Below are 25,791 nucleotides of genomic sequence, written 5' to 3' on the forward strand. Positions count from 1 at the left end.
AGTGTGGACATTGTGCTCAAAGACAAAAAGGAAAAGTCAGCATTGTTGATCGAGGTTTCAGTTCCCAATGACCTTGGACTAAATAGCACCAAAATCAGGAAAATGACCAAATACCAAGATCTGGAAAATGAGGTCAAGAGGACTTGGAAATTGAAGAAAGCCAAAATTATACCAGTGATAGTCGGAGCTGCAGCAATGAAACAGAAAACCCTTACTGAGTATTTAAAAATCATTCCGGGAAATGTAACTACAAATCTGCTGCAAGTGGAGGCAGTCAGAGGTTCATTGAAGATTTTGAAAAGAGCCCTTGGAATGAAGCTATGAGAACGAAGTTTCACCGCTTAGTTCTTGAATCACAATCCTTTACCAAAAAAGGAAGTGGAGATTTTGAGTTCTGGGAGAACATCCTCCAACCTCCTGAAACCTGCAAATGGAGATAACAACCAATGTAAACACAATATCGTGCATTGATGATCACCGATCCTGGTAAACATTCGGAATAACTCCTTTTCAAGAGTCTCAAGAGAGTTGAATGGTCCCGAGAGGTTTGTGTTAAACATTTATCAACCTTTAATATTAAAATGTCAAATATAAACAGTTTACTCCACAATTTCCGAATATAAGTTGGGGTCATTTTATTTGGTTGGAGCTAAAAAGGAACAACTTTTGTTTGACTCCTCGTTTCCGTTCACTTTTAGTTTAGTTTGTGTGGCTGAAGAGGAATGGAGAAGAGGTGGGAGCTTGAGAATATACATTAGCAGGTCATATTATAGACTAGCATTGCAATCGTTGAACTCTTTGAAACGTCTTGCTTTCCTTTTAAATAATGCAGTCCAAAACTGTGACCAACCGGTTCTTTTCTTTTTTTTCTTCCCTGTACTCTGTGGCCACCTGACCCACTGTCCTGTACTTTGTGGTCACCTGGTCTATTCTCTGGCATTCTGCGTTCATTTAATCTACTCCCGGGCACACCTGTCTTCCGGATGGGAATACCCTTCTCTGCCCACCTTTGGTGGGCAATGTGCTGCGGAACAGTCATAGAAATGCACTTTGTTTAATTTTTGAAAGAAATTTTTATTCATCACAACATATCATTGTACTCCACATCATAAGATAAAGGAAGATGATGTGTAATGCCGGCTACCAACAATGCTGACGCTATTTCCGCAAAATGTCAATTTTTGAGTTTGGGTGACATCCCCATTTGCTCCATTATAGTAAGATTGTCCTGCACTCTGTGGCCACCTGTTCTATTCACCTGCACTTTGAAACCATTTAACCCAATGCACTGCACTCTGCGATCACCTTGAGGCAGCAATGACTTGCCAAACAATGAAGAAAATCTTTCATGCACCTCATAAATAGTTGAGATTGGGTTTCAACACAAGATGTTTATTTCAGTGATTGTATCAGGTTGGATGCGATACAAGATGATGTCTAAGATATTGTTTTTCACCAATGTCTCTCATTTTTCTAAGATTCAAGTTGATTGTCCAGTGGGAGCAGAAAAGGGTGAAAAGGTGAGGATCTGTTTATAAATATTGAGCACTTCAGGAGCTGGTTATGTGCAACTTAACTTCCTAATGTACTTGTGAACATCACGATGAAATGTCATGCAAAAGTGGGAGGGGGGGGGGGGAGAAAACATTTTTAATAGGATTCTTACTTGGTCGTTGACCATTTCTTTAACCCTAACTGAACTGGGTGATTTTGAGCTTTCCCTGACTGGGTCCTGCCTTCGATGGTTCGACGAACTCGAAAATTTACACACGCATAGATCGTCACGCAACGAACGCGATGGTAAAATTATTTCTTTCATGATGTGTTAATTATATATTTTAATGCATTTTATTGCTTTTCTGTAATTATTTAGTGTCTTGGACAACATGCTAAAACACTCAGAATAAATTATAGGCCAATTAATTTACACCATCATTGTCCTATTGCATGAAACCCTTATTCACATGTGTTTGGTGTACATAAACGTGTAAAAATTTCAGGGTTTTTTTTTCGTATATGTGACTAATAATTGTCATGTGACACCTGAATGGTAAGTCCAATTTGGACGTGTGTGGTATCAAAATGTGTGCAAGACCCTGGAGAAAAAAAAGTTATGAGACGAGAATTTGAAATCCCCAATGGTTGTGAAAATAAATTGCAAAAATGAATGCCATCAATAATACTCTAAGCCCAGGTTTCACCCCTCATCCTTCCCTCTCCCTCCTCCTTCCAACCTTTGCTCATGGCCATTTGGTTCAGTCAGATGTTGTCTATAGTCCGTTGCCTCCAATGATGTCACACACTGTCAATGATCTGCATAGCCAGCCTTTAACAGTGATTTAATTCTATCTCATTTGTCTTCTAATTCAGGGTGATCCTGGGGATCCTGGGAAGGATGGGTTTGATGGCAGGGTTGGTGAGCATGGATTTCCTGGACCACCAGGAAAACAGGTGAGCATCTCATATTTTCGTGTTATTTCCTTGTATTCAAAACATCGAGCTGGACCTCGAGAGTTTTATCTCCAGGACAGCCCTACTTTTTCAAGGAAACATCTCCAAACATCATTGAGATTTAATTTCATCATGCTGGCGGTGATTTTTTTTAGCTATTATGGGATTGTTAAGGGAAACGAGTAATGGTTGTATTTTCAGGGACCACAGGGACCAGCCAGTCCTCCTGGAATGAGGGTAAGTTTTTATGTTGAAGGACTTTTGTTGCGATCATTTTCTTTTTGTAACAAGTAGCTTGCCGACGCTGTCAAACAACTCATTTCAATGGTGGTTGGAAACGATGGCTGCAGACAGTTTCTTCCTTTATACAAAGGCAGTTTATATCATGTATTACAATAATTACCTCCACGACCAGGGGTGGACGGAGGATATGTTTTCACCCATGTTTGTATGTCTGTCTAGACAGATTTGGATGAAACTTTGTGGGCAGGTTGAGTGTGTGACAAGGATGAATTGATTAGATTTTGATGAAGATCTGGTTCTGGATACCAGAATTTTTCAAGTGATTCTTCACCATTGAGAGATAGGGCCAAAAACGATACATAGCATGATATCTCAAAAAGTTGCGGATGGATTCGGCCGAAACTTAATGGACAATTTGGATGTGTAACAAGGATGAACTGATTCCATTTTGATGAAGATTCAGACCTGAATACGAGAATATTTTATATAAGTGACTTCACCATTGAGAGATAGGGCCAAATATGATATAAAGCATGAGATCTCAAAACATTGTGGACAGATTATGACAACTTTTTGGATGAGTTGGGTAGATGACAAGAACAAGCTGATTCAATTTTGGTTCAGGTCCGCATCCAGATCCGGCCCATCATTGGGTTACAGATCCGGCCCATCAATGGGTTACAAAATGTAAGCCGTTCAGCCTGGCGGAGATATGTACTCTACCTAGTGCCATTCTAGTCTTCATGATGTTATCTCTCAAACAAACTAGTTCTGAACTTTTTTTTATTCATTCAACAAAGCTCAGTGCGTGGGCCTGAGTTATTTATTTATTTATTTATTATTTCATTGGTAGGTCATGGTATCCATGGGACACCTTTTACTTCAACAGACTAATACTTTTATCTTTTGGGGCTTTCAACATTATGATGAAAGCTCAGGTTTGAGGCCAAGAAAAACATATTGTATGATAAGTTATTTGCACATTTGCAGGGTTGTTCAATTTTGTTTTTGATTTTGTTCATATGAGTGTGTTTGTGGAATTGCAGGGATATGCGGGGGAAAGAGGACCAACTGGAGACAAGGTGAGAAGCGCCTTGCGCATCATTTATCCACATGCATGTTAATTACGTGCTGCTGCATTTAAGCTCCATAAATGACACCTGTGTTGGAAATATCTACTTTCCTCGTAAAGGCATCCACAAGACAATTTGGAGATCACCAGATGGGAAATGGAATTTATTTCTTGTGCATAAATAGTCGGTGGAGATCTTCTCTGAAAGATGTGCGAACATGTCGCGGTGCAGATTGTGACTCAGACCTCTATCTGGTGGCCGATTAAATCAAACTTAAGATATTAAAGAAACAATCTCGTGACCGCCCTTTCACTTTTGAGGTGGAGAAATAAAATTAAAAAACACAATCCGAGAGAGTTACCAACTTTAATTCGATACTTCAGTTGAGGAAACGATGGAAACCTTCAGAAACGATGTACAAGAGCCTGCCCTTGCAATCATAGGTAAACGCAGAGGGACAATGAAAGAACAATGGACAACTAATGAGACATGGAACCACATTGATAAATGAAAAGCAGTAAAGCAAAAGTGAGAATAAGTATAAACCAAGGAAAAGAGGAACATTTTTCATGAAGAATATTTCAACTTGAACAGACAGGTAAAGAGGAGTTGTTGCGATAAACAAAAGGGGGGTTGATAAGAAAGCAGAGGAGGCAGAAGTAGCAGCATCGAAAGATGACTCAAAGGTGGTTTATCATATCGTTAAAGAGCTTTCTGGAATACAGTGTCATCTCAACCCTGCTATTAAATTAAAAGGAGGTTCAACCTTACAAACTGTTCAAGAACAGGATAAGACTTAGGTAGAACATTTTAAGGAGGTTCTAAATCAATCCAAACATTCAGAAGCATTTGACTTCATCAACGAGGCGACTCCTATCGACCTTGATATCTACATAGGTGAAACCACCATCGCGGAAGTTGAGGAGGCTGTGAGGCTCCGAAAGTCAAACATATCATCTGGCTTTGATATTGTTGCAGGCCGGGGGTTGCGTGAGAACACCACGAGGAGGGGGAAGCTATCTCGGTTCCCACCAGACTCCCCGGAATTGTAGGCCGTCGCACACGGATAATTCCGTGACGCGGCGGGTCGCTTAACCGACCTTGGGCGTCAATAACTCATCCGCGTAACCTCGGGTCCTCCCATCTATGGGTTAATCCGGTTACCTAATTAATCACGTGGTTTAATTACCGGGGAACACGCCCTCGGTACACCTTGTCTGAACCGGATCACTCTACCGGACCGGATCACTTTTCCGGATCGGATGCAGCCGAGCGACACTGCCAAGGACATACCGGCTAAAAGAAATGGATAGTTGGGAATAAAGTCCCGGCTAAGCTCGGATTCGGACCATGCTGGATCAATGAAAGAAACCACAAAGACGAGCAGGGAACATTTCGAATAATAATTTATTAACAATGGGCGAGGAATGGTATGTGGCACTATCAAGATTTATTGGGGTGTGTTGTGCAAAGATATAGGAGAGAGGTGTGGTGCAGCAAATAAACAGACAACTTACAAAAGCGGACACAGAGCAGACATAACGTGAAAATAATAACAATAATAATAATAACGATCTTCTGCAGTCTTACTGAAGCAGACAGGTGCCAAGACACGCACACGCACACGCACACGCACACGCACACGCACACGCGCACGCGCACACACACACAAAACCCGATGAAGAGAAAGATTTGAACCAGGAAGGGAAAGGAGTTGAGGCTATGTTCTTGGTACCTTTGTGCTTAATAGCACGACGCGCCACCAATACGTTTAGGGAGGGGGGGATGCTCCGTAGTTTGGCACCCGACATCTGGCGTGTCATCTCTGGCTTTAGCAGAGCGTGTGGAGACTGTGTTCGGGAAGGAGGGGCTTGAGTGGAGAAGGGCGGAGTCCAGAGTTTGTGGATGGAGTGGAAGGCGGGACAAGGTAGGCGGGTGGGGTTGACGTGTGGGCGGAGATGAGGAGGTGGAGTCCAGACAGCAGGAGGCGGTCGTGCCGAGGGACGAGGGCTAGGTAAGATCGAGCGAAAGAGAAAGAGAAGAGAGAGAGAGAGAGGCGGAGGGACTGCTCCGACCTTTATAGGGCTTGCCGCGTGGGGGGAGGGGCCACCCCGAATCGAAACGTCATCACCTGAATCGGGCGCTCCGATTGGCCCCGACCCCTCACATGGCCGCTAACTTTGGCCAGAAACCGCCTCACTTAGTTTCCGGCAAGGTCATCTCAGACAGCAGCAATATTCCGCTCTGACCCCAGGACATGAAACGAATCGCCCGCACTGAAATTGGCACGCGAATCATCCTGCAAAAAACCCTGGGCCGTGCCCTGGCGACCGGCCAAGGGTCCCGCATGCCCACTCGGGTGCCCGACCAGCACCGATCAACGCGCGCGCCAACGTAGCTCGCACTGTCCATTCCCCTGCTCGATCGCAGCTTCGCTCGCCGTAGAAACGAGAAGACGTTCACCATCCATGGGGAATCCGCTGCTGCCAGCGAGGGCCGAAGATACATCATTATGGATGAATCCATGTACGTTTTCGCGAGTGGCGTACGTGTCTGCCTTCAAGCACATTCTATACAGTGCGTTGGTTTCAGCCATTATGCACGTGGCCAATGCTCGCGTTCACACAACTCCGTTAGCGTGTGCGCAGGGTGAACACCAACATGTGTCTGATATTTTTTATTGAAAAGGAACGAGCCGCTTCTACTCCGCACACTCGTATCCCGCCCAACATGGCGTGGAGTCATCTTTATCGGCCTCCGTACTCGTTTCGTGCAGCGTGGGCGTCATGCTGGCTGTGTTTCCTGTGTTGTAAAAAAAAAACACCATTCGTGCAGCCTCTTAAGAGGTATTCATTCGTATGCCTTTTTAATGCAACTGGCAATCTTCCCCAGATCATTGGAAGCTCGAGTCGATAATCCCCGCACTGCTAAGTGCACTATATGACTCACTGCACACGTTGGGTTTCGGGCTCGCTTGGGATCGAGGGCTTTGTGCAGCAGTTTCTTCACAGCGGCAGCGCACGTGCTGGCCTCAATGAGGGCCCACCTCATAGCGAAGGCACACGTGGCTGATTTACCTCAGGAATAATCAGACGAAAAGAAGAGTAGGGACGAAATGAAGAAGAAAATGATGTAAGCAAACCCAGTTATGAGATCATTGCAACGTACGCCCCAGATGGCCCGCTAGACAAAAGGAAAGGGACTATCTACACGTAAAATAATGGAATAACTGTCTTGAGACACCTATCTGTTGTATGCATGCCGTTCCGAGAACCGCAATAATATAATTCCTCCTTAACAGTGAAAACATTGTGCACTACAATGAAAAGAGCAATGACACAACCTCACTAACAAGATAATACATGGTGAAGAAGTACCAGAACACTGTATAAATGGTATTATTGTTAAGTTACCAAAAAAAAGTAGATTTATATCACTGTTCCAACTGATGAAGAATATCTCTCTTGTCCATCCCTGGTAAAGTGTTATCAATAATACTACAAAATCACATGGAATCGACAGTCTATAAGAAAGTAAGAGAAGAGAGAAGAACAGGCAGGATTTAGCAATGGTCGATCTTGCCGTGAAGGGTTCAGTAGTGGTCGATCTTGCTGTGAAGGGTTTAGTAGTGGTCGACCTTGCTGTGAAGGGTTTAGCAATGGTCGATCTTGCTGTGAAGGGGTTAGTGTGGTTGACCTTGCTGTGAAGGGTTTAGCAGTAGTCGATCTTGCTGTGAAGGGTTTAGCAGTGGTCGATCTTGCTGTGAAGGGTTTAGCAATGGTCGAGCTTGCTGTGAATTGTTTAGCAGTGGTTGATCTTGCTGTGAAGGGTTTAGCAGTGGTCGATCTTGCTGTGAAGGGTTTAGCAGTGGTCGATCTTGCAGTGAAGGGTTTAGCAGTGGTCGATCTTGCTGTGAAGGGTTTAGCAGTGGTCGATCTTGCTGTGAAGGGTTTAGCAGTGGTCGATCTTGCTGTGAAGGGTTTGGAAGTCATCGATCTTGCTGTGCAGGGTTTAGCAATGGTCGATCTTGCTGTGAATTGTTTAGCGTGGTCGATCTTGCTGTGAAGGGTTTAGCAGTGGTCGATCTTGCTGTGAATTGTTTAGCAGTGGTCGATCTTGCTGTGAAGGGTATAGCAGTGGTCGATCTTGCTGTGATGGGTTTAGAAGTGGTCGATCTTGCTGTGCAGGGTTTAGCAATGGTCGAGCTTGCTGTGAATTGTTTAGCAGTGGTCAATCTTGCTGTGAATTGTTTAGCGTGGTCGATCTTGCTGTGAATTGTTTAGCAGTGGTCGATCTTGCTGTGAAGGGTTTAGCAGTGGTCGCTCTTGCTGTGCAGGGTTTAGCAGTGGTCGATTTTGCTGTGAATTGTTTAGCATGGTTGACCTTGCTGTGAAGGGTGTAGCTGTGCTCGACCTTGCTGTGAAGGATTTAGCAGTGGTCGATCTTGTTGTGAAGGGTTTAGCAGTGGTCGACCTTGCTGTGAAGGGTTTAGCAGTGGTCGATCTTGCTGTTACGGGTTTAGCAGTGGTCGATTTTGCTGTGAAGGGTTTAGCAGTGGTCGACCTTGCTGTGAAGGGTTTAGCATTGGTCGATCTTGCTGTTTAGGGTTTAGCAATTGTCGATCTTGCTGTGAAGGGTTTAGCAATGGTCGATCTTGCTGTGAAGGGTTTAGCAGTGGTCGATCTTGCTGTGAAGGGTTTAGCAGTGGTCGATCTTGCTGTGAATTGTTTAGCAGTGGTCGCCCTTGCTGTGAAGGGTTTAGCATGGTCGACCTTGCTGTGAAGGGTTTAGCAGTGGTCGATTTTGCTGTGAAGGGTTTAGCAGTGGTCGACCTTGCTGTGAAGGGTTTAGCAGTGGTCGATCTTGCTGTGAATTGTTTAGCAGTGGTCGCCCTTGCTGTGAAGGGTTTAGCATGGTCGACCTTGCTGTGAAGGGTTTAGCAGTGGTCGATCTTGCTGTGATGGGTTTAGAAGTGGTCGATCTTGCTGTGCAGGGTTTAGCAATGGTCAATCTTGCTGTGAATTGTTTAGCGTGGTCGATCTTGCTGTGAATTGTTTAGCAGTGGTCGATCTTGCTGTGAAGGGTTTAGCAGTGGTCGCTCTTGCTGTGCAGGGTTTAGCAGTGGTCGATTTTGCTGTGAATTGTTTAGCATGGTCGACCTTGCTGTGAAGGGTGTAGCTGTGGTCGACCTTGCTGTGAAGGATTTAGCAGTGGTCGATCTTGTTGTGAAGGGTTTAGCAGTGGTCGACCTTGCTGTGAAGGGTTTAGCAGTGGTCGATCTTGCTGTTACGGGTTTAGCAGTGGTCGATTTTGCTGTGAAGGGTTTAGCAGTGGTCGACCTTGCTGTGAAGGGTTTAGCATTGGTCGATCTTGCTGTTTAGGGTTTAGCAATTGTCGATCTTGCTGTGAAGGGTTTAGCAATGGTCGATCTTGCTGTGAAGGGTTTAGCAGTGGTCGATCTTGCTGTGAAGGGTTTAGCAGTGGTCGATCTTGCTGTGAATTGTTTAGCAGTGGTCGCCCTTGCTGTGAAGGGTTTAGCATGGTCGACCTTGCTGTGAAGGGTTTAGCAGTGGTCGATTTTGCTGTGAAGGGTTTAGCAGTGGTCGACCTTGCTGTGAAGGGTTTAGCAGTGGTCGATCTTGCTGTGAATTGTTTAGCAGTGGTCGCCCTTGCTGTGAAGGGTTTAGCATGGTCGACCTTGCTGTGAAGGGTTTAGCAGTGGTCGATTTTGCTCTGAAGGGTTTAGCAGTGGTCGATCTTGCTGTGAATTGTTTAGCAGTGGTCGACCTTGCTGTGAAGGGTTTAGCATGGTCGACCTTGCTCTGAAGGGTTTAGCAGTGGTCGATCTTGCTCTGAAAGGTTTAACAGTGGTCGATCTTGCTGTGAAGGGTTTAGCAGTGGTCGATCTTCCTGTGCAGGGTTTAGCAATGGTCGATCTTGCTGTGATGGGTTTAGAAGTGGTCGATCTTGCTGTGCAGGGTTTAGCAATGGTCGATCTTGCTGTGAAGGGTTTAGCAATGGTCGAGCTTGCTGTGAATTGTTTAGCAGTGGTCGATCTTGCTGTGAAGGGTTTAGCAGTGGTCGATCTTGCTGTGAAGGGTTTGGAAGTGGTCGATCTTGCTGTGCAGGGTTTAGCAGTGGTCGATCTTGCTGTGAATTGTTTAGCAGTGGTCGATCTTACTGTGAAGGGTTTAGCAGTGGTCGCTCTTGCTGTGAGGGGTTTAGCAGTGGTCGATCTTGCTGTGAATTGTTTAGCATGGTCGACCTTGCTGTGAAAGGTGTAGCTGTGGTCGATCTTGCTGTGAAGGATTTAGCAGTGGTCGATCTTGTTGTGAAGGGTTTAGCAGTGGTCGACCTTGCTGTGAAGGGTTTAGCAGTGGTCGATTTTGCTGTGAAGGGTTTAGCATTGGTCGATCTTGCTGTTTAGGGTTTAGCAATTGTCGATCTTGCTGTGAAGGGTTTAGCAATGGTCGATCTTGCTGTGAAGGGTTTAGCAGTGGTCGATCTTGCTGTGAAGGGTTTAGCAGTGGTCGATCTTGCTGTGAATTGTTTAGCAGTGGTCGCCCTTGCTGTGAAGGGTTTAGCATGGTCGACCTTGCTGTGAAGGGTTTAGCAGTGGTCGATTTTGCTCTGAAGGATTTAGCAGTGGTCGATCTTTCTGTGAATTGTTTAGCAGTGGTCGACCTTGCTGTGAAGGGTTTAGCATGGTCGACCTTGCTGTGAAGGGTTTAGCAGTGGTCGATCTTGCTCTGAAGGGTTTAACAGTGGTCGATCTTGCTGTGAAGGGTTTAGCAATAGTCGATCTTCCTGTGCAGGGTTTAGCAATGGTCGATCTTCCTGTGCAGGGTTTAGCAATGGTCGATCTTCCTGTGCAGGGTTTAGCAATGGTCGATCTTGCTGTGAAGGGTTTAACAATGGTCGATCTTGCTGTGAAGGGTTTAGCAATGGTCAATTGCTGTGAAGGGTTTAACAATGGTCGATCTTGCTCTGAAGGGTTTAACAGTGGTCGATCTTGCTGTGAAGGGTTTAACAGTGGTCGATCTTGCTGTGAAGGGTTTAGCAATGGTCGACCTTGCTGTGCAGGGTTGAGCAATGGTCGATCTTGCTGTGAAGGGTTTAACAGTGGTCGATCTTGCTGTAAAGGGTTTAGCAATGGTCAGCCTTGCTCTGTAGGGTTTAGCAGTGGTCGATCTTGAGGAGTGGAAAAAGATCTAAAAGAATGGAGCAATCTCTCTGAAACTAAAGATGAGACTATTTCATGTGATGGTAGTTACGATGGCACTTCATGCAGCAGAAAACGAGCACAACTGCCAAAGAAGCTCAGTGCTTTTCAACAAAGGTGTCTCAGAAAAATATTGAAAGTTACTTACTGTACTGCTATCAAGTAACCAATTAAGAAATTTACAAGAAAGCTAAAGAGGTATCCCTCACGTATGAACTTTTGAGGACACTTCGATGAGTCGGACATAGTCATCAATGGGTGGTGAAAGAATCCCTTTTGCAAGGCAATGAAGTGGGTACCTGCAAATAGAATTTGTGAATGAGAAAAGGGGACGTCCCAAGACTTATCAGTGTGACACCATGAAAAGGCACCTGTATGTACTGAACATTGGTTGGAACGATATGGATGCTAAGATGACTGACAGAGCTGAATGGAGACAACTTCTGGCTTCATGCTCAGCATTGAGTGTAAAAGACTAAGGACGAAAGACGAAGGATGTTAATTACTTCACTTTGTTCTGCTGAAAGGGGTACTCCTGGCTAAATACTTGGTTGCAAACTGATCGGTGCTTTCATTAAACTTGCTTCAAATGATGCGCGTATCATCACATGGAATATTCAGCCGCGTTAGCATTGCAGCCCAGGACATCCGACTGCAAAGAATGAGGTACCAAGGATATATGCTGCAGGATGTTAGGCACCTTCCCCCAACCTCCTAAAGAGGACGTCTGCCAGCATCTAGCTGGTGGCTTAAGCCCCCAGCCCCCAAAAGTGATGCATCAAAAAGGCTCTCAATCTCGATTGGAGGTCCCAGAATGAAGCATTGGGATTGGTTCATAACAGACATTTTTTTCAGGGTAGCTCCTCCCAGGCAAAAAGGGCTCGAGACAAAGGAGGTCCCACCTCAGAATGTAGCCATGGGAAGAAAAGGTGTGCTAATGACCATGGGAAACAAAGGTGTGCTAATGGCCATGGGAAGTAAAGGTGCACTAACCGCCATGCAAAGCAAAGATGTGCTAACCACTGTGTGAAGTAACATATCACAGGATAAGTAAAATCTTCTTTCTACAATGCTATTATTATTTCCAGCAATGATAAAGAGAGGCTTGAGGACACAGCTTCTGTGTTTTCTCACTGACTCTGATTTCACCTGGCTCCTTCGGGTCCTTCATTCCACCGGTGTCTGTTTAATGGCTGCAGACGTCCGTGGCATGGAGGCCTCGAGGGGGCTGCATAGCATGGAGGCCTTTAGTGGCTGTGTTTGGTGGAGGCCCCAAGAAGTTGTGGAGCAGGAGGCAGTCCTCATGGAAGTTGTAGAGCAGAGAGTCCTCTGAGGCAGCTCTCTGGCATGATGGCCCTTTAGGGACGAGATTACACAGAGACCATGAAGATGGTTATATGTCAGAGGGAACCTTCATCATTTGATATTAAACCTGTTTTTATTTTTGTTTAAGATCGCACTCGAACAGTTTTGTTTAATCCCAAATGATGAGAGAACTGCATGCAACATGGTCCTCACTGTTAACTCTTTCACAGGGTGATCGTGGTCCTCCTGGCCTGGATGGGCGAGATGGTGGAGATGGTAAGGATGGCAACAATGGTCCACAAGGCCCGAGGGTAAGTCCGTGCACAGGCTGTGCATCGCATGTAGTGAAGCATTAGGTGTGTTTCATGTTTTATGAACCGTAGCGCCAATGTAATCTAAATATTTCCTTGTCGATATTGAGTTATGACAGCAGTTTTAATGACGTACTTTGAACCGCAGTACAAAGTTATGGTCATTAGCTCGTCCCCCGCACATGCTTGATAGTTATTTATTTATTTTGTTTCCGAGTGCAGACAAGTGGATTCCTTTCCCATTCAATGGCATGCTAGTCAGTGAATTGGCGTGTGTTGGTCCATTAATATTGTAAGTCACAAAATTGATGCATATCAGAAATTTTCAAAATCAAAACGGTCAATAAAACACAGGCGGTCGCTAAAATGTCATGGATGTACACACAAACACGCACAGCCGCATGTATGCATGCACATACGCACGTAGAACTGCATGTACACATGCAGAACCTGACGTACGCACAGAGAACCAGACGTATGCATGCAGAACCTCATGTACACACACAGAACTGCATGAAAGTGTACACACACACACACACACACACACACACACACGTACACACACACACACACACACACACACACACACACACACACACACACACACACACACACACACACACACACACACACACACACACTATTGCAATTTGTTGGTACAAAGTATTCTGGGTAGGAAATTGCCATATTGTTCATCTCTGTATCTTGTGTCACTGATGATTGTTGTTATTGTTTCAAAACGCTCGCTTAAACGATTCAGTAATGAGCAGTGAAGTTAAACACAAAGTTGTTAACATGAGAGTTACTTCTGAATGATTTTGACGATCTTTCTCTGTTTGTGTTTTATAGGGTGATCCAGGTAAACCAGGAGAACCAGGAAGAAACGTATGTTTTGCTATGATTTTATTTGCCTTTTATCTCGAAGCTACAAAGGTATATTACATATATGAAAGTGGCCATCATGGTTATGGTGTGGAATTATTTGCTTTCTATGTGGAACGCGCACATCATGAAAATAAATGGGGGGAAAAAATTGTATACACAGTCGAGGCTCGTAGAACTGCTCGACGCTCGTACACTGAACGGATCAGACCATAACAAGATGCAAAAGGACCAGTAGAGTGGGAGGAAAAACACCAACACCAGAGTAGAAGGCCAAGATAGAGGGAGACTTGGATAAGCCAATGGTGAGGAGGGGGGAGTGGGGGCAAGAGAGGATGATTGGGGTGGACGAGATGGATACAGAAGGAAACTTCAAGGAGGGGGAACTGGAAATTTGGAAGGAGGAGGGATTCAGGTGCGGTTGGGGAGGGGGATCAACGAGGGTAGAAAGATCACGGCTTTGGATTTGAGACGATCTGAGATGGTGGTGAACAGCTGTCTTGAAGACCTGGAGGGAAGGATGAGGTTGAAGAGAATGTGGAAGTTTGTTCCGCAGGTGGGGAAAAAGAGGAACCGATGAGTGGAGGGTGAGCAGTGATCCTGGATTTTGCTCGTTTATTTCAGAGGACTTTTGATTCCTCTTCCTTCGGATCTCATGGAGAGAGCAGATTCAACAATGGTTCGACTGTAAACAAGTTAATGGCAGGGTGAAATCTAAATATTTTCTGTTTTCTACATATATTACTTGTAGACAAGGTCAGATTTGGAAATAAATAAATAAATGAACAATGGAAGCATTTCTAGTTAATGGAGGGCACCCGTTCTCGGTAGACGTATTTTGGGATGCTGAATCCGAATCGAGTGTTTGCCAGACTCGATTTTGAGTTTTTAACCCTTTCATGTCTGACTCAAAATAAGGGAAACTTGACTCGTGTACTGGAGTTTTGATATTGTCAATGAAAATCAACCAGAAAACATTGTTCAGTCGTGATGGTTTGATATTCTGTACAGCATAGGCCACATAAATCCGTGGTAAAATGTGTGTTAGGAGCTGAAACATGGAGCAGGTTTACAGATGTGCTGAAATTCTGACAATCTGACAGTCGGACTGCAATGCAGCCAAACGATTTTATGTTTTGTGAATTTGTTTGCCGATACGAGCCAGTCAAAAGTATTTGATGTATGAAGATTCCATCTTCCTGCAAAGAGTAACAAAATTTTATCTCAGGTCCCAAAACTTCCCACTCACTCAGATTCATTAACCTCCACCATCTTCGAAGATGGATGGAGGTTACTGTTTTCACCCCTTTCTGTTTGTTTGTTTGTTTGTGAACAGTATTACGGAAAAACTCCTCGACGGATTTCGACGAAACTTGGTGGGGGGGTTAGGTATGGTCCAAGGATCATGCCATTAAATTTTGGACTTGGTCCCCCCCCCAAAAAAAAATTGATAAATTTTTTTTTTTGCATTTATACATGTTTTAAGTGATTTCCAACCCCCCAAAAAAATTGTTACCCCCCCAAAAAAATAGGGATTTTTTTTTTTGCATTTCTCCATGTTTTAAGTGATTTCCAACCCCCCCAAAAAATTTAGAGAAAATTTTTTTTTTTTTTTTTGCATTTCGACATGTTTTGAGATTTCCAACCCCCCCCCAAAAAAATTGTTACCCCCCCCAAAAAAAGGAAAAAAATTTTTTTGCATTGCTAGATGTTTTAAGTGATTTCCAACCCCCCCCCCAAAAAAAAAATTTGTTCCCCCCCCAAAAAAAATTTAGAGAATAATTTTTTTTTTTTGCATTTCCACAAGTTTTTAAGTGATTTCCAACCCCCCCCCAAAAAAAATTTTAACAGAAAAAAAAATTTTTGCAACTTTTTTTTCAACAAAATTTTGATTTCTTTTCTGCATTTCTACATGTTTTAAGTGATTTCCAACCCCCCCCCCCCCAAAAAAAAAAATGTTGGAGAAAAGAACTATAACTCTTTCAGCACTGTTGACATCATATTTAATGAATAAGATATAAGGTTCACTTGAGTGACCCAGCAGTATTGGCGGCGGAGGTTTTGCACTCTCCTGAGTGCTCCCCCTCTAGTTATATTTTGTGCTTACTTTGCAGTTCATGGTTTTTACCGGGCACTACGAAGCGATGTATGTGTATGCGCATCCAAACTCGAGAATCAGCTGGTGATCCTCTTTGTCTTTTACATAGCACTCTTTACTTCTCACAAAGCACGTCCCATGGTCGGTCTCCGAGTACAAGAACTTACTTATCCCTCGTCTTCTCGGATTGCACACCGCAGTGAACTTTCACAGACTTCTGGGGCGGCATATGCAAGAGTCCGGTTTGTGCGACTTGTGGGTATAATGATGTTATGGGTGTTGATGCTGCTCAGCGAGTTACAGCTGACAAAGGATACGCTCGTGCTACAAGGGTCCACAAATGGTCACTTCCGGCACTGTGGAGGCTGATGCTTCCGTGACTCGATGATTATTTGGATGGCCTTGATCCTGATCTGAGAGCAGAGCTTAGTTCATTTGGGGCATATCTCGAACCAGAAAGTGTGGCTGGATTGGTGGAAAAGCTGTCAAGCAAAGAATTTAACCAACATATGAAAAATTTAAGTGACAGAATATATCATGAAGACTCAAACACAGAATCCTGGTGGCAATCTATGCAAATGGTCAACATCTTACTGCTTTCCACTTGAGCACAGCACGATGGAATTTGGGACCTGCATCTATTTGCTTTTGGGTGAATGTTACCATCCTTCTGATATGATCATGTCCTTTATGCAAGGTGTGGTGCGGTCTACCTGCCTGAGATGAATAGGCTGCCTACAGAGGTTCGTCTGGAGTTCCAGAGAGGCAACTTTGTTGTCAAGGAGTCTGGTCCTCGTTTCAATCGGGTACACCCCGACCATAGCACTGAGTGGCTGAGTGCAACAGGACTGAGGGCGGGAGGTTGGTTGGTTGAAATGATCAGCAGAATTGGATCAGCACGAAGCTGATGGACGCTATCGTATGAGCTACAGACAATAATAGCTTCTCGGACAAGGTGATGCTGATGAGTGATGAAGAGGATGACCACTCATACAATGAGCATACCAGAGGAAGTTTGGCGAAAGATACTGCAGATGAGGACTTGCTGGTAAAGGCGTTGCAGCAGGACAAAGTGTTTGCCAGAAAAGCTGCCACGTCCACACTGGAAAATATTGTCAACAAGGATCTGGCTACCTCTGACATTCACGAATCATTGCTTGGTGTTTGTCAGTTGGACCAAATTCAGCTTGAAAGCTTTGTTGAAAAACCTTCATGTGAAGCACACGAGGACGAAGAGAATGTAGACTTCAGAGCACCCATACAGAAGAATAAGGCTCCAACACTTGCCTCGTATATCGTAGTAGACCAAATATTTGGCAAGCAGAACTCTATTAAAGTGGACAGAAATATCTTACAAAGATTAGTAAATGCTTATAGAGCAAGGCACACAGTCCACCAAGGCAAAATCTTACAGCACGGGCTGATACCAGTGCCACTCTCGCTTGCAAAAACCGATGGAAGCCTCCATACTGCCAATGCATCACTGCTAGCCAAAGTGCTAACCAGTGATGTCACTACTCCAACAACTGTGGCTTTAAGTGGGAGAACCGACTTAGTCATTGATGGCAAAGCATCGGTGATGGCTCTGGGAAAGCCAACAGACAAAACGACATTTGTGATTATGCAGAAACATTTGCCAAAATGGGAGAAGCCACAGAATTGACGTAGCATTTGACAGATATTGTAAAGACACCGCCAAAGCAGGCACAGGAGTGAAACACAAATACAGCTTACAAGCCGTGAGATGTCGTGTCGAAAGTCACACAGTATCACTACCAACAAATTGATCAAACTTTATGGCACTGGAAGAAAACAAAGAAGATCTTGCCTTGTTTCTATCTGATCATCTTATTGGATACAGCCCTACAAACAAAACTGTTGTCTGGGGAGGATTTGTAGAACCGACAACGGTGAAGACTTCATACCCAGAGCTGGATTGAACAGCACTTGAAGCGGATCATGAGGCTGATACCTGTCTTGTACTCCACTGCCTTCATGCCACTGTGGACTCGACAGTTGTGTCAGTGCGCAACACTGATGTACTGGAGTTATTGCTGGCCTATTATAACAAAATGTCATGTTCATATTTGTGGATGAAATCTGGCACCGTCAAGACCCCACCCCCCACCCACCACAAGTTTATTCCAGTGCACAATGTTCGAAAGCACTTGACAGCCCCTCAAGTTGACGCGATACTTGGCTTTCATTCCGTAATTGGTGTGACATTGTGTATCAATTATTATTTGGTGACAGCAAGTCGACTGCTTGGCCCAGTGTTCAAGAAACACCATGACCGGTTGGACAATTTAGGCAAAAGTGAAATTACCAATGACGTCATCAAATCATCCGAGGTTTTCATCTGCAAAGCGTATGGAGTACCGGATGTAGGCAGTTGCGATGAGGCACGAGTCAAGTTATTCTGCGTGGGACATCTCGAGGAACTACCACCAACATCTGATGCAGCACGATTCCACATTATGCGTGCGCACCACCAAGCAAGTGTCTGGAACCAATCCCACTCTCTCCATCCATGTCTCCTGTGTGTTACATCCATGGGTTGGACCCACAAAAATGAGAAGCTGGTGCCTCGCTTACTTTCCCTCCCTCTGATTCCTAAAGCGTGTTCGAAGATCGTGTTGTGTGGGTAGGGCCGCCGAGATCCACAATGGGCCCTGGGGTAATAATAAGTGGGATATGAAGAAGCTGGGAATGAAGCCCCCTTCCTACAGACTTCAAAGATGAATCTTCAAAGATTTAAAATAATAATAACAATAATAATAAAAACCTATGTGTAGGTTTCCGTTTTTTCATCGTCAGAAGCACAAACCTTGTTTAAGGGAAATCGGGGTGTTATTCACTTATTCCTGCATGCAGATTTGTTAACTCATTTCATCCAGATGGGGTGTAGCCAACACTCCTGTGTTCATTGACGTCATTATGCCATTTCTGAGATGATCATCTTGTAAATTGTTCCCGCAGTAGTTTATTTTATGAGGAAGGGTCTTACTCCCCATGGCAGTGGCATACCTGGGAATCGCCCGAAGTGGCTTGGAGGGAGACTAAATAAATATGCCCCCGATGTTTTATCGTCGCAACCAATCATTAGATGAAACAGAAAATTGAAAGAATAATTACGGGCCCCTATTAGGTCTGAGCCCCGGGGTAGTTACCCCCAGCTGCCCTGCCCCCCCCCCAACCCTCTCGGCACCCCTCTGTAAGGGTGTATCAATGGTTGCCTCAGTATGCGTTGCAGCTCAGATGACTGAGATGACCATGTACTGAAGGTTGCATCGTGTAAGTGGGGACTCATTTTGATCATCTGTTAGAACCTCACAGTAAGGAGTTTCTCAGAGCTAACCGGGAAGCATTCTCTGAATCAAAAAAGACCAATTACTGCACCGTAATCCCAACATAACAACACACACACACACACACACACACACACACACACACACACACACACACACACACACACACACACACACACACACACACACACACACACACACACACACACACACACACACACACACACACACTATGCAATCTGTATCCTATGGACTGTGCTGCTCTTCATGGGTCTGCAATTTTTAACTGAACGTCATGTTGTTTCAGGGCCAGCCTGGAGAGAGGGGTGACCAGGGATCAGCTGGACCAAAAAGTCCTCCTGGATCTCCTGGACTTCGGGTAATGTTGTCATGGTTTGGCTCATTATTCTCCACTGATGGTGTTTATATTTCTCAATGGTCACGTATGATACATTACTGATCTTGTTTTTCAGGGCAAACCTGGCTTTGACGGAAAACCTGGCGTACCAGGCAAGAATGTGAGTAAATTACACTTTTTTTTCAGGTGTCTTTCATGGTGATTGATTGAGCTTAATTATGTTCGTACATGTCGTATTTTGTTATCCATTACAAGTTTTTTTTTTTTTAAAGTCGAGAGAGAGAAGCCATGTGATTCATTTGTTACCAATCTCACATTGCTGTTTGTTACTTCTACCACAAATCCAAGACACACTCTTTCCTCAAAGACTGAATGCCTTGCTCCATGAACGTGAACTCCAATTTGCTCGAACTTGACTCATTCCTAGAAATCCCTCGAAATGATTGCATGTCTTTTATGAGTAAAGATGGCTTTACTTTGTGTGATTATATGGACGAAAGACCTTGAGGTGTTTTAGTATACACAGCACACAGAACTTGGCATTCACTTTGAAAGATTGTTTTCTCCGTGATGCATTGCCTGTTGCATCACATGTCTGATCTGATTCTTACAGGAATTGGACCCAGAGGCGGAAACCTCAGACGCGAGCTTTTTCGTGCCAAGCAATCCTGTTGATGTTTTCAAACTTTGTGATTTGAATGATTATCGTGTGTGTGTGTGTGTGTGTGTGTGTGTGTGTGTGTGTGTGTGTGCTTTAAGTTGTTAATGATGTATTTCAGGGTGAAGACGGTAAACCGGGATATCCTGGAGCAAAGGTAAGAATGTTAAGGTTCAGTTTTGATGCGTCTTGATCAAGGTTTTTACCATTTTGAGTAAAAAGCTCCCGCAGGGACCATATTGTTGTGGTTCATTCACCTTCATTATATATTTTCATCACAACCTCAGTGTGCACATCCTTGTGCGCAAAAGTCAGATTGCTTGCTTCTGTCATGTTTTCTGATCAGATCAGCGTGGGTCTTTTGAAGGTTATGGTGTGAGGCTAACGGAAGCTTTATTCACAGGGCGATAAAGGAGAACGCAGTCCTCCTGGTGTAGATGTGAGTTACTTTTGTGGTATCTTTGATGAAATATGCACATGGAAAAATTAATGCCTCTTCGGCTTTATTGTCTTATTTTATGTGATTGTTGTCAATGATCTGTGGCACAGGGTCGAGACGGAGCCAAGGGTGACCAAGGAGATGTAGGACCCCCGGGCCCAGTTGGACTTCCGGGCCTACCTGGTGAAACGGGTCCTCCTGGACAGGTGTGGCACATTTATCTTCCACGGAGACTGACCTCCATTTTAATACCTAAACAAGGTGCAATGATTATTGTCCTTCCATGAGGACAGTAGTTTTGGTCTCAGATTTCAGACTTTGATTACAGTAGAATCTCTTCTTTTTCTAGACATCCAAATAACGGAAAACCCATTATCCGGAAAAAAAAAAGTACATGGCTAAAAAATTGTGGATTTTTCCCGCGGTAACCTTGCACAAATTTTACACTTTGGGAGGCGGATGATAGCGTTCTAAGCAGTCACTTATGCCCCTCTTGACTCGTATGCAAAAAGCTGCAGAAAATTGGACGTTTCATTGGGTTTTTGGAGCGGTTTGTTGAAAGGCTTTATCATGAACAAAGCCGATCTGAACTGCGCCCAGCCGAGTTTTGCGGCCAACATGGTACAGCATCAAGAGCTGCCCTCCTAAATGCCTAACATGTTTGCCGAATACCTCAAGTTCATTCAAAATTCAACTCTTTAAAATAGTAACTTGAGGTAACAGACACAGAAAGTGCTTTCGTGAAAATCCAGATCAATAAACTAAGCAGAGACAGAAATAGAGTTCAGTGAAAACCCTGGAAAGAATTCCAGTTTCCAGTCCGATCCAGTTCGGGTTTTCACATCCGTTCTCACACATGCACATCGTCGTCAGTGACTGCACAGGGCGAGTCCAAATACATAGAGAATGAGGGGTGGACGCGGATGTATTTAGGTGCAGATCACCAGTCTTTTAACCTGCCAAGTTTTAATGTTAGACGGGCAACATTTCAATTAAAATAATGTTGTTGCTCGTCTTTCGGCTGCTCCCATTAGGGGTCGCCACAGTGGATCATCCGTTATGATCCGCATAATTATTTGGCATAGGTTTTACGCCGAATGCCCTTCCTGACGCAACCCTGGTCGCCTCTTACGACACAGGGATAAGGATTGGGTTTTGCCATGATTCCGGGCTTCCCTACACCCTCTCATAGCGCGGCCCAGCGCAGAGCCCCCGTCCTCAAGCGATCCTCCAACCCAAGCCTCCGAGTAGCCAGATTACAGGCGCACGACACTACGCCCGGTATCAATTAAAATAATGTATCTTCTTCTTTTCTTTTTTTTTACAATGAAAATTTTTTTCCCAACGAATTAATTAATTAATTAATTAATATTGTCCAGAAGTTACTTGCAATCGACATCAAAATGTAGTCAATAATAATCCATAACTTTCCTTTTCCTAGTCATCTTTCTCCGACACCGCCTTTCATTATCTCCGCCACCGAAGGTGGGTGGAGGTTATGTTTTCATCCCGTCTGTCTGTTTGTCTGTCTGTGAACAGGTTATCTCAAAAAGTTGTGGACAGATTCGGATGAAACTCGGTGGAAGGGTTGGGTGTATGACAACTCGATTCGATTTTTGTGAAGATCTGAATCCTGATCCGGATAAGAGAATTTTTTTAATTCCTTCAGTGATTCTTCACAATTGAGAGAGGACAAAAAGGAGGATTATACAGGGTGTTCCAAAATAACCTGGACAACTTTGGTTGTTGATATATTTGGTATCACAAATGATGCAATGATACCCTTTGGTTTCTATGATAAAGAAACTCAGAAAGTTTTCTTTGCTTTCAGGTCTGATGGTTTAATGTAAAACAAAATGGTGACTCCACAGGAGAAAACTCAATGCGTCAAATGGTGACAAGAGGTTTAAGGAGACAGGAATTTGTCAGAGACAAGAAAGTCGCGGTCGACCAAGTACGAGTACAGCAGACGTTAAACAAAGTGTGTGAATCATTTAAACAAAGTCCCAGAAAATCAATTTGTCGTGTATCCAGAGAACTGGGACCACCAACCACCACTGGACACAGGATTTTTCCATAAAAGACTGAAGCTTTATGCCAATAAGGTGCGGATTCTGCAGGAATTCAAACCAGATGATGGACCCAAATGTAAGGCGCTTGCTTTGGAAATGCTCAGTCGCATAGAGGGTGACGAAAATTACCTGAAAAAGGTCATGTTCAATGTTCACAATCGAAGCTTGCTTTCATGTATCGGGAAAGGTAAACCGATACAATGTGAGGATCTGGGGCTCTGAAAACTCCCATGTGGTCATTGAACACGTATGCGATAGTACAAAGGTCAAGGTGTGGTGTAGCCTTCTCCACGACCGCTTGGTGGGTCCGTTTTTCTTTGTGGATGACACAGTGACCTCAACAATTTACATGAACATGTTGGAAGAATTCACCTTCCCACAGATTGAAGACCTGCAACCTGAATTATTTTTCAACAGGACGGTGCCCCCCCCTCCCTCATTGGGCCGTAGTTGTTCGAACCATCCTGAATGAAAATTTTCCAGGTGGCTGGATTGGCCGAGATGGACCAACCGCCTGGCCCCTATGATCACAAGACATAACCCCCCCTTGGTTTTCTTTCTGTGGGGGTTTGTCAAATATGTTGTCTACAGCATCAAGGTGGCAAACCAGTAGGATCTTCGTTTTTGGATCACAGCTGTATGCACACTGGTGGACGCAAAAATGCTGGGCCAAGCATGGCAAGAACTCGTGTACCACCTTGATGTCCTGTGCGTGACAAACAGAGCTCACATTGAAATGTATTGATGGTGTGCACAAAACTTTTTGAGTTTATGTATCACATATACCAAAGAGTATTTTTGTATCATTTGTGGTTCTAAATTTTTTAATAACCAAAGTTGGCCGGGTCTTTTTGGAACGCCGTGTATTGCATGATCTCTCAAAAAGTTGTGGACAGATTCGGGCAAAACTTTGTGGATGAGTTGGATAGTTGACAAGAACAAGCAAATTAAATTTTGGAGGTCCGGATCCAGACTGCTTTTCCTCATCTATTTTTTCACGTCCAACATGGCACTTGCCCAGAGTACTCTATTCAGCGTTCGTATCGGCTGCACAGGACGAGTCCAAATACATGTGGAACTGGAGAATTCATGAAACACCATACCCCCCGCAGTGTTGAAGTATATAATCCAATTGAAATAAAATGATGATTTTATTAAGGTCGTATGAAAAAATTCCGAAAGTTTAGCGCCATTGATGCAGTCTTACGCACCACCTTATTTATCAGGACCAAGTACAGTAAACCCTTAAGTGTTGTGGGGTTACGTTCTTGAAAAATGCCACAACATTCAAAATCACGAGAGTTAAAATGAATTTCCTGTGGGAACAAGGGGGTTCGTTTCCTGGGCTTCAAGAAAATATTGAGGAAGGTGGGCGGCAGCCTAAAATAATCATGTAAAATAAATATAAATCAGCTTTACGATGAAGTATCATGCTGCCGTGAAGCAGATTAAACATTCAAAAACATGAAAACATGAGCCTTCCCTTCTGTATTTTATATAAAGCCCCCATCTCTCTCTCTCTCTCTCTCTCTCTCTCTCTCTCTCTCTCTCTCTCTCTCTCTCTCTCTCTCTCTCTCTCTCTCTCTCTCTCTCTCTCTCTCTCTCTCTCTCTCTCTCTCTCTCTCTCTCTCTCTCTCTCTCTCTCTCTCTCTCTCTCTCTCTCTCTCTCTCTCTCTCTCTCTCTCTCTCTCTCTCTCTCTCTCTCTCTCTCTCTCTCTCTCTCTCTCTCTCTCTCACTCTCACACTCTCACTCTCACTCTCACTCTCACTCTCACTCTCACTCTCTCACTCTCTCACTCTCTCACTCTCTCACTCTCTCACTCTCTCACTCTCTCACTCTCTCACTCTCTCACTCTCTCACTCTCACTCTCACTCTCACTCTCACTCTCACTCTCACTCTCACTCTCACTCTCACTCTCACTCTCACTCTCACTCTCACTCTCACTCTCACTCTCTCTCTCCTTATACTGGGTGGTTTGCCATTGCCTTCCCAGCAGTAGTTTGGACAGGAATTTTGAATTTTTTCAAGGTGCCGGTGATAACTCGTCCACTCTTCGCAAACTACTGTACACCTTGGGATCTTTAATGTCCACCAACTAATGCCAGCAGATGGAACGCCCAGTTTAACGTCCTCCGAGTGACGGTACACACATTGATGAAACACCGGGATATGACGGTTTCTCGCTGGGTTAAGATTTAAACCCAAGCTAGGCGACTTAGAGGTGAGTGTGCGCACCGCTAGACCATCCTGCCAGCCCCCAAAGACCCCACCATTCCTCCCCTATTACCATAACCTCTTAAATCGTTTCCCTTTGTAATCTGGCGATGTGTCTTTTTTGATAAATCGTTCTGCAGCTCTAAAAACGGCAAATAAATAAAATAAATACACTCTCGCCTCGACCAAATTTATCCCAAACTTCCACTTTTTGAGTGAAAGACGTCACTTTCCTCAACTTTTTTTGCACTTGATTCACCACGAGTAACAATTTAGCTCTTGGGAGCAATGGTTAAAAATCATTAAGGACATTATTTACAATAAACAACGGAATTTATTATGATTACTTCGAAGATTGCATCTAAGAAGTGTTGGTGTGGAGATGGGTAGAGTACAGTGCACACGTTGTACGTTCCAGTTACCACCTGCTGATTTACAACGATATGTGTAAAGTTGAATTTTATGATAACTAAATTGGTACGATAACTAAATAACCCCACGATAACTATATCGGTACATAAGAAGTTGTCACAACTCGAGATAACATGTTACATTAGTTATTCGTGTTGTTGTTGTTTGTGTCCTTTATGACATCCTTAAAAAACGGTATGTTTCCCGTTTCAAATGATTTTCGATAATTATCTCACTCCTCTCTGCGCGCATGTGTGATTGGGTTGAATTCAGAGCCAATATACGGTAAAACGGCAAACTTGTCTTCCTATTCACGTTCTGATTCATGTTCAAAATACTGTCGGACCCTGCTGCTTGTGGGGGGGATACATTCCTGTAAAATTCCGCGAATGTCGAATCCCTGAATTTTGGGGCATTGTTTCAATGGGAAAACGTGGGATAGGTTCACGGCAGTTCGTGGTTCATCAAGAAAACATCCATTAAAACACAACATCCATTAAAAAAAAAATTTGTTTAATCATGATTAATAATCATGATTAACAAAAATCGTTGTTGATCAACAATGACATCCATTAACTGGAAATATCGTTTATCTGGAACACCTTTGGCCCTGACCATTCCAGATAAGAGGTTCCACTGTTTTTGCATTGCAGTTTCCTCTTAACCTCACATCTCTTTTGTAATGTGAATGCAAACTGATGATTCGCAAACACAATCACGATTGGTCATTGCATTCTCAGAGTAA

General features: G+C 44.0%; 1 protein-coding gene across 4 annotated transcripts in view; it reads left to right on the plus strand.

Moving 5' to 3' along the window:
- Nucleotides 1-25,791, plus strand: part of COL7A1 (collagen type VII alpha 1 chain) — a 287,085-nt gene that overhangs the window by 180,203 nt on the left and 81,091 nt on the right. For all 4 annotated transcript variants that reach the window (XM_085853235.1, XM_085853234.1, XM_085853238.1 and 1 more), the window contains 11 exons: nt 1,479-1,520; nt 2,371-2,451; nt 2,653-2,688; nt 3,741-3,776; nt 12,525-12,605; nt 13,455-13,490; nt 19,201-19,272; nt 19,367-19,411; nt 20,031-20,066; nt 20,313-20,348; nt 20,459-20,554. In XM_085853235.1, the coding sequence (XP_085709361.1) occupies nt 1,479-1,520; nt 2,371-2,451; nt 2,653-2,688; nt 3,741-3,776; nt 12,525-12,605; nt 13,455-13,490; nt 19,201-19,272; nt 19,367-19,411; nt 20,031-20,066; nt 20,313-20,348; nt 20,459-20,554 (597 nt within the window). The remainder of the gene's footprint in view (nt 1-1,478; nt 1,521-2,370; nt 2,452-2,652; nt 2,689-3,740; nt 3,777-12,524; nt 12,606-13,454; nt 13,491-19,200; nt 19,273-19,366; nt 19,412-20,030; nt 20,067-20,312; nt 20,349-20,458; nt 20,555-25,791) is intronic.

The sequence above is a fragment of the Eptatretus burgeri genome, chromosome 13 (genome assembly GCF_056783735.1).
Source record: "Eptatretus burgeri isolate ZD-2024b chromosome 13, Ebu_testis_v1, whole genome shotgun sequence".
Classification (NCBI taxonomy): domain Eukaryota; kingdom Metazoa; phylum Chordata; class Myxini; order Myxiniformes; family Myxinidae; genus Eptatretus; species Eptatretus burgeri.